Here is a 15,789-nt window from a genome sequence, read left to right as displayed (position 1 = left end):
GTTCCTCCAGAAACAGAAGCATAAATACTCTGAACATTTTTTTTTGGTGATTTATATCAGTCAGCTACTTTGAAATTAGTGTATATGTAGTGCTGTGAATAACTGAATGTAGAAAAAAAGCTACTATGAAAAAAATTTAGAATATGAGAATCCATTTATATTGTAGTTGTACCACTTCTTTCAAATTTTCTGAAATTAAATGAGAGTTTTTCGTAAGAGTCAAGAAGATAATATACCTAAAAAGCAATATAAAGGAAGCATACAAAGGTAATAGAAAATACAAAATAAGTTAAGTGGTTTGGAAATATGGAATGAACAGTTCAACTGTATGCTTTTAAGAAATTCTGGAAAGGAACAGAAATAAAGGAGTAAAGCAACTAAAGGTTTGGCAAACACCAGCCCTGAGTTAGAAAAGTAAAATGATTGGATTAGATTTAAAGTAAAGATAAGAATTACCTTCCAGTTTTTATGATGTTTCTGGGCACAATATGAGTGGTAGGAGAGAGTTTTTGACATAAGTTTATTTTTTCTGTAAAGTACAGCCAGTTTTTGAAGATCTGATTGCATTAAAAATAATCCTGATATGCAGATTTTTTTTTTTAACTTTACAAGCTCTATAAAACTTTCCCCCTGACTTCTGTAGTTAAAACTTGAAGCTATTGACGGTAATCCTAGCTACTCTGGAGGCTGAAATTTGAGGATCGAGGTTTAAAGCCAGCCCGGGCACAAAAGGAACTGAGACTCCTATCTCCAGTTAAACTTTAGAAAACAGGGAAATAGGTCTTGGCTCAAGGGTAGGGCAGTAGCCTTGAGCTGAAGAGCTCAGGGACAGCACCCAGGCCAAGTTCAAGCCCCACGATCCAAAAAAACCAAACAAACCCTTGAAGCTATTTCATGTGAAGATACCCTGCCAGTCTACTGAGCTGTTTTAATGACACTTGTAACTAGTACCCTCTCCTACACTCCTTTCTTTCTGGTAGTTCCTTCTCTCCCCCTACCTTACGCTCTGGGAAGTCTAGTCTAGAAAGAACTGTCTATAACCTATCAAAGGTATTATCCAAATAATGCTTACGTATACCACTGCCACCTTGTGGTCATATCTTTCTCCTTGCTTAGCCTCCAGATCGTTTGAATTCAAAGTACACTTCTTTCAGTCAGTATGTAACATCATTTTTGTTTTTATTTAATATACATTGGGTTTTTTTCCCCACTTGGTTGATAATGCTATTGCTCATTCCTAAGGTAGTTTCCATAGTACATGAATTTCCTTTGCCAGGCATATTACAGTCTCCTGGTGCTAAGGAACGTTACACACAACTTCAGCACTGTGGCAGCAAACCATTCTAAACAAAAAGCACCATATATGAGAAAACATGGCCGTAAATAAGTTATCAAAGGACTCTTGTTTATAGTGTGAAAATTGAAACAAAGAAGGTAGAGATCTCAGCTAGGAAAGGCACATGCATTTCATGAGATTTTTCACTCAGCTGCTAAAAACCACAAAAGCAATCAATATATTCATTTTTATATTACAAATAAATTTTAGTTCATAGACAGATACATATAGTTTTCACAAATAATGAGGGTCACCTGTACCAATACAGTCACTTCTTGAATACTTTTTATTTTGGTCATAAGGCTTGAACTCAAGGCCTGGGCACTGTCCCTGAACCACTTACCTATTTCCGGTTTTCTGCTTGTTAATTTGAGAAGAGACTCAGACTTCCCTACCTTGGCTTTAAGCCACAATCCTTAGATTTCAGCCTCCTGAGCAGTTAGGATTACAGATGTGAGCCACTGGTACACAGTGGTATGTAGTTTTAGTGGATATACTGAACTAAAATCTTCCTCCTGGTTGTTGTTGTTGTTGCTGTTTGCTAGTACTAGAATTTGAACTCAGGCCTTGGGCTTTCTTGGCTTGCTTAGTTAGCTGATAGTTGTAACTGCAGCCTAGCTTTTTGCTATTAATTTTAGAGATAGATTCTTGTGCATTTTTCTGCCTTGGCTGAATTTGCCCTGAGACTGTCTGGGTCTTAGTCTCCTGAGTAACTGGGATGATATAGATATGAGCCACTGGCACCTACTCCTTTTGTTTCTAACCACAGGTTTGCATTAATCTTTCTTAATTGTTTCCCTTTTAATCACTACTTAAATTGAAATACCCTTTTTCTATTTTCCCCCTTAAGCATAAAAATTCCAGATTCCCTCAGAAACTTTTAAGTTGCTTTAAGAACTTTTAAGGTGGGGGTGAGGGGAGGGAAATGGGGCCCAAGACATGAGAAGGGGTATCAGTGTTTGTGAAATAATGCACCTTCTATCTGGTGAATATAATGTAACCATTCTATTAATTACAATAAAAATATATGAAAAGAAAAGAACTTTTAAGGTGATTGAAATGAATGGGATGACTGTTGCTCTAATTATTAAAACATCTGCCCTCCCCTCCCCCCTTTCTTTTTTTGTCAGTCCTTGGCTTGGGCTCAGGGCATGAGTACTGTCCTTGGGTTTTCTCAAGGCTAGAGCTCTACCACTTGAGCCATAGCACCACTGCTGGCTTTTTTCTATTTATATGGTACCAAAAATCAAATCTGGGTCTTCATGCATGCAAGGCAAGCACTCTACCGCCAGGCCAAACTTCCAACCCTAAAACATCCTCTCCTATCACTTCCCCCAATAAAAAAAATGGTTCCTCCTATGTTGCCACTGTCCCTCTCTTGCCATTACCAAATTCACCGGGGGAATGAAGTTTCAAAAGAGCTAAACAATGCTCTATGTACTTGTCTCTGTATTAACTGTATTGGTTAACCAGTGTTTCTCGGTGTTTTGGGAGCTCCAGATTTGAATTGCACACTGTAACCACAGTAGGAACAGCACTACACAATAGGAGCTTCTCTTAATGTTTGTATATAGAAAGGGTGTTGGAGCCAGGCGTGGTGGCTCACATCTATAATCCTAGCTACTCAGGAGGCTGAGATCTGAGGGTTGTGGTTCAAAGCTAGCCCAGGGAAGGGGTATAGTAGGGTACTATTACATTTTCTACTTTTTATGTATAAAATATTTCAAAAATTTAATAAAAGACAACATTTTGGTTTATGTGGGCAAAATAATAGATATTTGGACTCTGGTTTCTGTTTAAATGATTTATAGAAATGATGTTAAACTTGGCCATAGCTGGGTGCTGGTGATTCACACCTGTAATCTAGCTACTCAGGACGCTGAGATCGGAGGATTGCTATTCAAAGTCAGCCTAGGTATGAGAGTCTGTGTGAGACTCATACCACTAATTAAATACCAGAATACCAGAAGTGGCCTATGATGCAAAAAAAGCTCAGAAGCAGTGCTCAGCCCCTGAGTTTCAAGCCCTGTGACTAATACCCCCTTCCCCCCCCCCACACACCATAAAGATAAATTATTGAGCCAGGTGCCAGTATCTCATGCCTTCACGCCTGTAATCTTAGCTACTCAGGAGGCTGAGATCTGAGGATCAAGCCTTGAGTGGAGGAGCTTAGGTTACCGAATTAAAAAATGATTTGGAAGTAAAAATCTATTCTCTTTACCTCTTATTTGTATTTGTGCTACCATAGGTGCCTGCAAGATGTGGAGTTACAGTCCGAGACAGTCTAAAGAAAGCACTCATGATGAGAGGTCTTATCCCAGAGTGCTGTGCTGTTTACAGAATTCAGGATGGGTATGGTTTGTATGTGTTGTGAATTTTCTTTATAAAAATAAAAGCATCAGGCATTAAACTTTGGGGTTTCCTAAACCTAAGGAATTGAAAATCAGCTTCAAAAAAAAAAAAAAGAAAAAGAAATTCCATCCTAAGTTAACCTGTTAATGACTTTGTGTGACTACAGTGTTTATTACTCTGATTAAATAATCTTCTGGAGTTTGGAGTTCTGCCATTTTTGAACAACTTAGATATTTGGATAATACATCCATACCAGAGCATTCTGATTTTTAATCCAAACTCATAGCTTCAAAAGAATCATAAAAAGTAGCATTTTATATTGAACTGTTTTTCTTTCAGAAAATATATAACATTGTTCCAAGATTTTCCAGATTTTTAAACCCACATTTTGAATGATGAGTACTCTCTTTTTCTCTAAATGGATAGATAAATCCGTACCTTTGGCTTTGCTGCTTTTTTTTTTTTTTTTTGGGTTTTGACCCCAGGAAAAATCCATTTTCTGCTGTTGTAGGTCTTTTCTGGAGCTGACTTGAAGAAAAGAGTACATCTCTTTACCCTGCTGTTTGTCCAAGAGTGATACATTTATTTGGGGTAAACTTAAAAATTTATTGCCACTTAAATTTCTAACGATGGAAGACTAGGGACCCAAACTTCCCTATTACTAGCCCCTCAATAACCAATTTTCACATCTTCAGCATGAGGTATGTAATGTTCTTACATATGATAACTAAGAAAGGCTTATGTCTACATTTTTCAGAGAGAAGAAGCCTATTGGTTGGGACACTGATATTTCCTGGCTTACTGGGGAGGAGTTGCATGTAGAAGTGTTGGAGAATGTTCCACTTACAACACACAACTTTGTATGTACCTTTTGTATGTACACTTTTGAAATGTCCAAAATGTTCAAGGTCATATGAATGTACTTTTGTTTAGAGGATAGGAAATATGAGTGAGTAACTTATAATTAACATTTTACTTAAAAATTCTGTTCTCTGAAACTCTGACTTTTGATCATTATACTTTTGTTGTAACATAAAATTCTGGATGTTTATTTTAAAAAATCTTGTACAAAAACGTCAAATAAAAGAGTGAAAATACTCCTTCTAGAGGTCAACAATTACATAAATTAATACATTTAAAGGTCTGAATTTGTAGGTTTGTATTTATATAGATAACTAGATTATTGTAATCTCTCAGATTTTTTTCTGAATACACAAAAGTATACTTGTACTTTTAAGACCAAAGTTTTCTTCTTTTTTCCTTTCTTCATCACTTTCCATTCTTTTTCTATTTTATTTTTTTCTTTTTCTATTTTAAAATAAAAAATGAAGCTAAAGCTGTGTGATATATCTATCTCCTTTTTTATTCACTTAATGTTATTCTTGTAATGGCTGAATAATAATCTATAGGAATAGGAATTTAAGGGCCAGGAGTTTGGCCTAGTGGTAGAGTGCTTGCCTAGCATTCGAGAAGACTGGGGTTCGATTCCTCAGTACCACATAGAGAAAGCTGGAAGTGATGCTGTGGCTCAAGTGGTAGAGCCACCTTGAGAAAGCCCAAGGACATTGCTCAAGCCCTGAGTTCAAGCCCCAGGGCTGCCCCACCCTCCACCCCCAAAAAAATCTTACATGCAAACTGGACAGATTCTGCTTAAATCTTGACAGGTTTATAAATATTTCTGAAGAATAAGGTTATAGGGCTGGACACTGGGAGATCACAACTGTAATCTTAATCACTCAAAGCCAGCCTGGGCAAGAAATCCGTGAAACTCTTATTTACTGGAAGTAGATCTGTGGCTCAAAGTGATAGAGTGTTAACATTGAGCAAAAAGAGCTGAAGGACAGTGCCCAGGTGCTGAGTTCGAGCCCATGGCTAACAGAAAAAGAAAATGGAAAAAAAAAAAAGAAAACAGAAAAGGGTGATGGAAGTGGACTGGATATTGCACTCTATGTGAGCCTTTTTCTTATGCGCATTTTACATTTACTAAAATCAAGTATAAGCTAAATATTCCCAACATACAGCCCCCACTAAGTTACCACGGCTGATTAGATATGCTCAAATTCCCAGTTAATCATTAGTTGTGACCCAGAGAAAATGTAGATCTTCCTGTTCCCTACTTTATTAATAAAGGTATTCTTTTTGTGTGTGTTGGGGGGGTTGGATCATGGGGCTTGAACTTGGCCTAGATGCTGTTCCTGAGCTCTTTCAGCTCAAGACTGCCACCCTACCCCTGGGCCTGGATGTTGTCTTCAGCTCAAAGCTACCACTCTACTCTTGAGCCAAGCCTCACTTCCTGTTTTTCTACATGTTAATTGGAGATAAGAGTCTTGGGTCCATTTGTGCCAGGGTTGGCTTTGAACCTCGATCTGAGGAGATCTCAGCCTACTGAGTAGCTAGGATTATAGACATGAGCTACCGCGCACCTGGCTGATAAAGGTATTATTTTTTTCATACATTTTTTATTGTAATTAATAGAAGGGTTATATTATATTCACCAGATAGAAGGTGCATTACTTCACAAACATTGATACCCTTTCTTATGTCTTGGTTCCCATTTCTCTTCCTGCACCTCGTATTTTGATTTCCTTTTTTTGTTTTTATTTCAAGGCTCACAACTCTACTATTGGAGCCACCTCTCAACTTGTGCCTTTCCCTTTTTTGCTTTTCTTTTTCCTCTTTCTTTCTTCCTTCCTTTGGTATTCTTACAGATAAAAACATTTTGTTTAAAATTCATACTCAAATGGGTATCCACATATTTTTGTCGCCAAATGTTTTTTTCTTTATACTTCCTTTTCCTATTCTTTGTCTTTCTTTTTCTCCCCATATATGTGTATAAACACACACATAATTGACCAGTTAATACAGTTTAAAAATGTAGGCCAATGACAGGAAGAAAAGCAATTGAATAGATTAATGAAAAAAAAAATTGAGGGCTTCATGAGACTAGAAATATTCCCAGATGATTAGGATATGAGTGATTAGCACAAAAGGATCAGATAACTAAAAGCTACTGATAAACTGTAAACATTTTATGCTTTTCTATACTTAGTCTCCTGAGGTTCTGCTGCACCATAAAAAAATGTTTAGTTTTGTAAATAATGACCACATTATATATACTAAAATAATGGCCACACATGAATACTTTAAAAAAAAAAAAGTGATTTTCAACTAAGCCTGTAATGCCAGCTCTAGAAGAAGCAGAGGTAGGAGGATCAGGACGACAGCAGTCTTTATTTAGGTCCTAACCCAAGAAAAACTTCTATCTGAAAAATAAAGTAGGCTGGATGTGTGGCCCAAGAACTAGAGTCTTTGAGTTGAAATCCTAGTACCACAAAATAAAAAGAAAATCAGCATTTTACTTTTTTTTGTGGGTTCTGGGCTTGAACTCTGGACCTGGGCTGTCTTTGAGCTCTTCAGCTCAAGACTACCACCCAATCCCTTGAGCCACCACCTCACTTCCCATTTTCTAGTGGTTAGTCTTCAGTGCCTGGGCTGGCTTTGAGCCTCAGTCTTCAGGTCTCAGCCTCCTGCGTAGCTAGGATTATAGGCATGCGCCACCCCGCCCAGTTTGTTTTTCATATCTTATATAACCAAAGACAAGTAGAAAAAGACCAAAGCTAAAAACAAATGCTTGACTTTTCACATGCCCTAGCAAAATATACAAAAAGTAAAAACAAATGATGAAAATAAGGGCCACTTGCACAAATAACTATGTACAAGTTTTTATGATAAACATTAAAACTTAATTACTTTACCTAAGAATAAATATGTTTATTTGGGGGCTGGTAGCGTAGCCTGGTGGTAGAGTGCTCACTTAGCATGCACAAAGCCCTGAGTTCTATTACTTTGGTACCACATACACAGAAAAAGCTGGAAGTGGCACTGTGACTCAAGTGGCAGAGTGCTAGGCTTGAGCAAAAAGTGTCCAAGGACAGTGCCCAGGCCCTGAGTTTGTGCTCCAGGATTGGGAAAAACAAAACAAAACAAAAAAACCATTTATTTCTAAAAAGATTATCATCAGCTTTGTAAATTTCTTATAATTTTTTACTTTGCAGGTACGGAAAACTTTTTTCACCTTAGCTTTTTGTGACTTTTGTCGAAAGCTGCTTTTCCAAGGTTTCCGCTGTCAAACATGTGGTTATAAATTTCACCAGCGTTGTAGTACAGAAGTTCCACTTATGTGTGTTAATTATGACCAACTTGAGTAAGTAACCTTTTTTCTATCTTTTTTTACTCTTAAATTTTCATAATGTTTAAACTAGATTGCCGTGAAATCAAAGACAAATGTCAAGCATAATTGTTAAGGGAATTTTTTAAAGCATGGTTAGAATATAACAATACAGACAGCAGTTCTCTTCCAGACTGTCATTCTATCTAATTCAACTATATATTTAATTTATATTTCACATTATCTTTTACTTAGTAAAGACCCACAATTCTTAAAAATCACTGTTGAATAATTTTTTGAGAGGTATAATATCATTTTATTAAGTTCAACCATAGATGAAAGAATCTGATTTCCTCTTTTATAATTCCTCTTTTGATCATCTGCTCAATAAATTGTGTTCATATTCTCTCCTACCCCCACCCCCATATATCTTTCTCCCTTTTTTCCTCATCCACCTTCCTTCTCCTATTCCCTCCTTCACTTTTGTCTCTCCTTACTTTAAGACTTGAAACTAGTTTGCCTGTAATTTTCTTTTTGCTTTATTTCACCTTTTCTAATAAATGAAACTGCCTATCATAATCTTTTCTGTCATTGCAGTTTATTGTAAAGATCTTATTTTTCCTGATCATTTGCACAAATAAGAGTTTAATACTGTGCTTTGTAAATTATAATGGTAAATCTAATATAGGACTAGATACTTTTTCTTCTAGTTCTTTAACCATGAAACATAATTTTACTCTTGTAATATGTAGAAATTTGCTGAAGAGAATTAATTTTAGTTCTAAACTTACCTTTGAATGTGCAGTATAATCTTTAATTAGCCTTTAGATAACACCAATTTAATTTTATTGTTTCTTAAAATGGAATTGATCCCAGGTTTTTCCATTGACTATGTAATTCAGTATACTGAAGTTTCTGGGTTTTGCACAAGTTAGGTTTGTTTTGTTTTGTTTTGTTTTTGCCTCACAGTTTGCTGTTTGTCTCCAAGTTCTTTGAACATCACCCAATACCACAGGAGGAGGCCTCCTTAGCAGAGACTGTCCTTACATCTGGATCATCCCCTTCTGCACCCCCCTCAGATTCTATTGGGTATGATTTGACTCCTGCTGTTCAGTGACATGTTACTTGAACTCAAGCCTTCCTTTGGATTTTTTTTTTTATAATTGTAAACGTTCTCAACAGTTGACTTACTAAATTAGGGATTTTCTCCCCCCTCCCCCAAATAACTTATTTTGTCATATCACTTAGACATTCACATGCCATTGGTCAGAAGTAGGACTAAAGCTAGTATAGACTGCATTATGGAAACTTGTAGAATTTATAAATTACTCAGTTGACAATAGAAGGAGATGGAAATGGCAGTTTTTGAAGCAGATTATTAACACTTTGAAATTGGTTTGAAAGAAGGAATCAATCACCAGGTACCAGTGACTCACACTTGTAGTTGTAGCTACTCAGGAAGTGGAGTTCTGGACAGCTGAGGCAGAGAAGTTCATTAGAGTCTGATTTCCAAAATAATAACAACAACAACAACAACAAAACCCTAGGTCTAGAAATAGGCTTTGGAGCATCAGCGTAGCAAGCTTGATGCCCTGGAATTCAAACCCTGTATCAACAAAAGAAAACAGAAGAAAGAAAGAAAGAAAGGAAGGAAGGAAGGAAGGAAGGAAGGAAGGAAGGAAGGAAGAAAGAAAGAAAGAAAGAAAGAAAGAAAGAAAGAAAGAAAGAAAGAAAGAAAGAAAATAAGTAAAGGTCAGAGGGGAAATCAACAAACAGTGAAATACAGATTAAAGTAATAGAGGATATATGTAGGAGGAAAAAGATCTGAACTGAAGTAATAGCAGTGCATAAAGTGTCCAGTGCAAGAACATATTATTATCAATTTAGAAGATAAAGAAGCAACTTTGAAAACAATGCAAAGGGCTAGGAGCAAAGCCTAGTGGTAGAGTGCCCACCCAGCATGCATGAAGCCCTGGGTGCGATTCCTTGGTACCATATACTCAGAAAAAGCTGGAAGTGGTGCTGTGGTTCAAGTAGCAGAGCATTAGCCTTGAGCAATAAGTATCCAAAGACCGTGGCCAGGCTCTGAGTTCAAGCCCCAAGATTGACAAAAAAAAGAAAAAGAAAAAAAAAACCATATTTAAAATTCAGTCAGTGTGTTTAAAGACAGAGTCTTGACCTTCGCTCAGACTGGCCTTGGATGTTCTCCTGCCTCCATCTACTAAGTAGCTCAAATGTTAGGAATGTGTCACCCAGTGCCTATTTTTTTTTAAGTTTAATTAGCTTGTTGAGTATATTTTTTTTAATTGATTTTGTAGACCATGGTTTCTTTCTAATGAAACTTCCTCGTTCTGTGAACAGTTATAGAACACCATAATGAAATAAGCTTGGCCTTTCAGGAGGTTTATAATGGTATAGTCTATAATGTTTATCCTCGAGTGAAGGACTCCTCTCTTAAAATTAAGAAACCATTTGCATATGCCATAAGTATTTAAACTGAAATCCATGATCATCTTATGCAGATGCAGAATTTACAATAAATCTTAATACTTTCATGTTACAGTATATAAAGATAAAAGTCAGATATTTCAATGTGAAAATTCCTTACATTTTTTATTAATCCTATTATCACTTACAGTGATCATGAAACAAGTATGAAAATAGTTATAACCAAGAAATTTTAAATAAGTGAAAACATTCTGCAGTTTTAAATGCAAAGTAAAAACTAAATCCTATTCTACTTTTTCAAAATACTGAAGAATATATAAATTTAGGATCAGTCAGAATTGAAATTTTGCCTGTTATAGGTTGTATATGTAGTTCAGTGGTAGAATCTTTGGTTGGCATTCCTGAGGGTCCTGAGGTTCAACCCCCTTTACTATAAGGAAAGGATGTCACCCTGAACAGAAATACAGAGTTTATTTCAAAAAATTTTTAAGTGTTCTGACTTAAAAGTGAGATCTTTATAATAACTTACTAAAGAATGTTAGACTTGAAATTCCTTTTTTCTTTGATGCCTCTACTGGGGCTTGAACTTAGGACCTGGCCACTGTCCCTGACCAAAATTTTTTCACTCAGTGCTAATCATCCCTCTCCACTTGCTGTTGTTTGTGATTAATTGGGAGATAAGGGTCTCGAACTTTCTTGCCTCCCTCAAATCTCAACCTCCTAAGTAGGATTACTAGCATGAACCACTTACACCTGGCTTAAAATTCTTTTGGGGGGAGGGCAGTCTTGGGGCTTGAATTCAGGGCCTGAGCACTGTCCTTGGGTTTTCTCAAGGCTAGAGCTCTACCACTTGAGCCACAGTACTACTTCTGGCTTTTTTCTGTGTATGTGGTATCAAGGAATTGAACCCCAGGTCTTCATGTTAGGCATGCACTCTACCACTAGACCAAACTCCCAGCCCCAAAATTCTTATTTTTAATGTGATACTGCTTTAAAAAGTTTTGCTGAAAACTCAAATAAAAAGATACCATTGAGAGAAAGCCAGTTAACTAGCTGCTAAGATACTTCATAGGATATAAATTATGTTGGTCCAGTAACATTTCCCAATACAAGCTGGGCACCATTGGCTTATTCTTGTAATCCTAGGTACTCAGGAGGCTGAGATCTTAAGGTCCAAGGTTCAAACCCAGCCTGGGCAGGAAAGTCTATGAGAATCTTATCTCCATAAACTAAGAAAAATTGGGAAGAGGTGCTGTGGCTCAAGTGGTAGAGTACTATCCTTGAGTGAAAAGAAGCTGAGGGACGTTGCCCAGGCCTTAAGGTAGAGCCCCGAGATTGTCCCCTGCCTCCCCCCCAAAAATTCATTTCTTATAGTACAGAAAGTCAGTTTTATCAATAACCAGAGATTATGAATGTTAGGAATACAATGGCTTAAACAAAAGCACAACAGCCTAAATGAGAATACCAAATAACTCATTTTAGTGGGAAATATACTGGCTATATAAAAACAGACCTCCTTTAGTGGATAGGCCAGCACTTACTCTTCTTTTAGATGTTTGTGGGAATTGAATTATCACAAAATTGTATTTGTTGAACAGGAGATTCAGACATGGTTCAGGTATTCAATACATCAGAGTATGTTTTCCCTTTCAGATAGTATTGATTTGATTTTGTATAATAGGAAGATACTTCAGTTCATTCTGAGGATATGATCCTGAAACTTACCAGATTAGATGCAAGTTTTTGTTTTTTTTTGTTCTGTTTTGCTTTTAGGCCAGTATTGTTTTTGCATTCACAGTTCAGATTTGTTAGAGTTCCATTACTCAGTAAATTTTAAGAATGATTGCCACCTCTGTATATACAGGACAATTAATTATACTAGACTTTAATAATCTTAGTTAATTCAGACATTCAGATTTTAATGTTATTGTACTGAGAATTTAGATTAGTCTGAAACTGGTATAATAGTGTACTTTCCCAGGCCCTTTTTTAAAAAAATTTTATTGGTATTATAAATGTGATGTACACGGTGGTTACAGTTATATGTCAGGTAATAACTACATTTCTTTTGTTGTTGGTCATGGGGCTTGAATTCTGGGCCTGGGCACTGTCCCTGAGCTCTTCGGCTTAAGGCCACAGCCCTACTCCTTGAGCCACAGCGCAACTTCCAGTTTTCTAGTGGTTAATTGGAGATGGACTTTAGTGCCTCAGCTGACTTTGAACCACAATCTGCAGATCTTAACCTCCTGAGTAGCTAGGATTACAGGCATGAGCTACTGCGCCCGGGTATGAGTACATTTTTTTAAAAAAATTTTTTGGACAATGTCACCCCTTCCCTCTCTGTTTCCTAAAACTTTTTTTTTTTCTTAATGTCATTTTTACTCCCCCTCTGCCCCATCTCCGGTCATGGGGCTTGAACTCTGTGCCTGGGTACTGTCCCTAAGCTCTTCAGCTCAAGTCTACGCCCTACCCCTTGAACCAAAGTGCCACTTCATTTTTACATTTTTTAAATCTCTCCCCAAATTCTCCAGCAATATGGATGTATAGTTGGTTGTATAAGGACAGCTCTGTCAAAATCTAAAAATTTGTCAGTAACCAGACAATATAAAAAAGTCACAAGTAGAAATAGTAATTTTTCTAGTATCTAGTTCAATCTAACTTACAATTTTAATTGGACTGGTACCAGGTTTTGTTTTGTTTTTTATAATGTCATATTTTAAGGAGCTATTTCTTTTCCTTCTTTGTTTGTGCCAGTATTGGGGCTTGAACTCAGGGTTTGCTTTCTCTTGACTGGTACTTTACCATTTGAGCCACACTTCTAGCCACAGAACATATTATTTGCATGTCACTTCTAAATGAATTCATATATTTAATATGAACACATAAGTCAAAAATCTTTTCTTATCATAAATAATGTGTTTCATATTTTGTTGATATCCTTTATATATAGGCTTCTTGTTACTGTTAACTTCCTTTGTTCTTCAAACATTTATGCATTTGGTTTCCTGTTACATCTTCATATTCTCCAAGTCCTGCCCGTCATCATTGTCTTTCTGCTCTAATAGACTGGATAATACTGATTAGTTGGTTTGCATAAAATGTTGGTAGAATGATGACCAGTATGTGAAAAAAGCTTGTTAATGCTAAGTCCTATATGTGTCTTTAGCAAGTGGTACTCACTCTCTTTTCTTGAAGGGTTTTTCTTAGGTGCACAGAGTCACACTTAGTGTTTACAACTGTTTTTAAAACTTAAGGTACACTATGTCAAGTTTCTTTCAGGTACAGTGATTGTAAACTGGTAGTTACCCTGGCACCAAAATATGTAACCTTATATGACCTAATTTAAAAAACAAGTTTTAAAAAACAGCTGGTTTATCTGTGCACTAATGTCCAGTGCTTCAAATCATAGCTACTGATAGGCTAAGATGTACAATCCTACAGATGATTGTAATTCAAAGCTATTCTGTGCAGGAAAGTCAGTATTACTCTTCTTTCCAATTAACCACCAAAGCAGAGCCAGCAGAACTGTGGCTTAAGTGGTAGAGCACTACCCTTGAGCAAAAAAGCTCAGGGACAGTGTCCAAGACCTGAGTTCAAGCCCCAATATGGACACACACACACACACACACACACACACACACACACACACACACACCCTAAAACAGAACCTGGCCTAATGCTTTGCTGTATGATTCTCTTGTGTTATTGACATCAATAACTGAGCATGATGAAAGTTTTAAAATACAATAGATGATTGACACTATGAAGATTATTTTCTGAATTTGGAAAAGATGCTTCTGTATTGCCTCAATCAACTGTACAATAAAGCAATAGATACATCTTTTTGGCCCTAAAATACAGATGTATCTCAAAAATATTTACTAGTACTTTTCCATAAAATTTCCACTGTAGTACCTATGGATATCATCAAGCAATGACAAAGTTAGAAAAATTAATGAGTTCAAGTAATAGATTTTATTCAATTTATATGTAGTGTTTTGGGGAAATGGAAGTAGTGCTAGGATTTGAAATCAGGGCCTTAAATTTGCTAATCAGGCTCTCTACCATTTAAGCCACTCTACTCCATTTTGGTATGTTAATTTTTGAACTTAAAAGTCATTGCTCAGCCTGGAAATATGGCAGTGGTAGAGTAATTGCCCAGCATGCATGAAGCCCTGGATTCCATTCCTCAACAGGAAAAACCAGAAGTGGTGCTGTGGCTCAGGTGGTAAATTGCTAGCCTTGAGCAAAAAAGAAGCTCAGGAACAGTGCCCAGGCCCTAAGATCAACAGACCAGACTGGCAAAAAAAAAAAAAAAAAAAAAAGAAGTCATTGCTGTTGGAATTTTCATGCTTTATTTGAAAGATTTTCCTATTAAAAATCTTGATATCTCCCATTTTGAAATTATCTACATAATTGCTCTGAATCTTACCTTCCATTGACTTGATTTTTTCAGGCCCCAAATTCTCACCAGTCCATCTCCTTCAAAATCCATTCCAATTCCACAGCCCTTCCGACCAGCAGATGAAGATCATAGAAATCAGTTTGGGCAACGGGACCGGTCCTCATCAGCTCCCAATGTGCACATAAACACAATAGAACCTGTCAATATTGATGTAAGTATCCAGCATGCCAGAACTAAAACTAACAAGTGTGTTTCCTGTTTCTCCTACACTTGTTTTATATGCATATGCGTTTATATAAATATATATACATATATATCAGAATAAGTGCCATCTTTTATTCATTGTTTTAAGTGCTAGGTTTTATATGAATTGCAAATACTTAGGCAGTGCCCTAATTATAGCTATTCCGATTTTTTTTTCATGACATCTTCTCTGTAAAAGTCTTAACTTCAAATGAAATTGGTTTAAACAACAAAAGATTATAGAGGTCCTTACAAGGCAGTTTGTTTGCCCATTGGTCATGGGCTTGAACTCAGGGCCTGGGCATGGAAGCATGGTGTCCCTGACCTCTTTTGCTCAAGGCCAACATTCTACCACTTTTTTTTTTTTTTTTTTTTTTGGTTTGTCATGGGGCTTGAATTCTAGGCCTGGGCAGTGTCCTTGAGCTCTTCAGCTTAAGATTACCACCCTACCCCTGAGCCACAGAGCCACTTCCGATTTTCTGGTGGTTAATTGGAGAAAAAAGTCTCTTGGAATTTAGTGCCCAGGCTGACTGAAACGTGATCCTCTCGGCCTCCTGAGTAGCTAGGATTATAGGTGTGGGTCACCCCATCTGTACTCTACCACTTTTGGTCACAGCTACTTGTCCATTTGGGTGGTTGATTGGCGATAAGAGTCTCCCTGACTTTCCTGCCCAAGGTGGCTTTGGACTGTGATCCTTAGAGGTCAGCCTCTTGATTAGCTAGGATTACAGGCATGAGCCATCCACACCCTTTTTTTTTTTCCTGACTTGACACGGTTTTCCTGGTTTTCTGTGTTTGAATATTTGAAGTATCATTTTATCTGTTACCTTTTAATCC

General features: G+C 36.9%; 1 protein-coding gene across 2 annotated transcripts in view; it reads left to right on the top strand.

Moving 5' to 3' along the window:
- Braf (B-Raf proto-oncogene, serine/threonine kinase) overlaps positions 1–15,789 on the top strand; it is a 121,512-nt gene that overhangs the window by 53,432 nt on the left and 52,291 nt on the right. For both annotated transcript variants that reach the window (XM_090333417.1, XM_090333416.1), the window contains exons 4-8: positions 3,585–3,688; positions 4,446–4,548; positions 7,744–7,892; positions 8,826–8,945; positions 14,761–14,920. In XM_090333417.1, coding sequence (XP_090189543.1) covers positions 3,585–3,688; positions 4,446–4,548; positions 7,744–7,892; positions 8,826–8,945; positions 14,761–14,920 — 636 coding nt within the window. The remainder of the gene's footprint in view (positions 1–3,584; positions 3,689–4,445; positions 4,549–7,743; positions 7,893–8,825; positions 8,946–14,760; positions 14,921–15,789) is intronic.

The sequence above is a fragment of the Megascapheus bottae genome, chromosome 5, assembly GCF_031878675.1.
Source record: "Megascapheus bottae isolate mThoBot1 chromosome 5, mThoBot2.hap1, whole genome shotgun sequence".
NCBI lineage: Eukaryota > Metazoa > Chordata > Mammalia > Rodentia > Geomyidae > Megascapheus > Megascapheus bottae.
The sequence above is the reverse complement of the archived record's forward strand: the minus strand, read 5'-3'. Positions and strand labels throughout refer to the sequence as shown.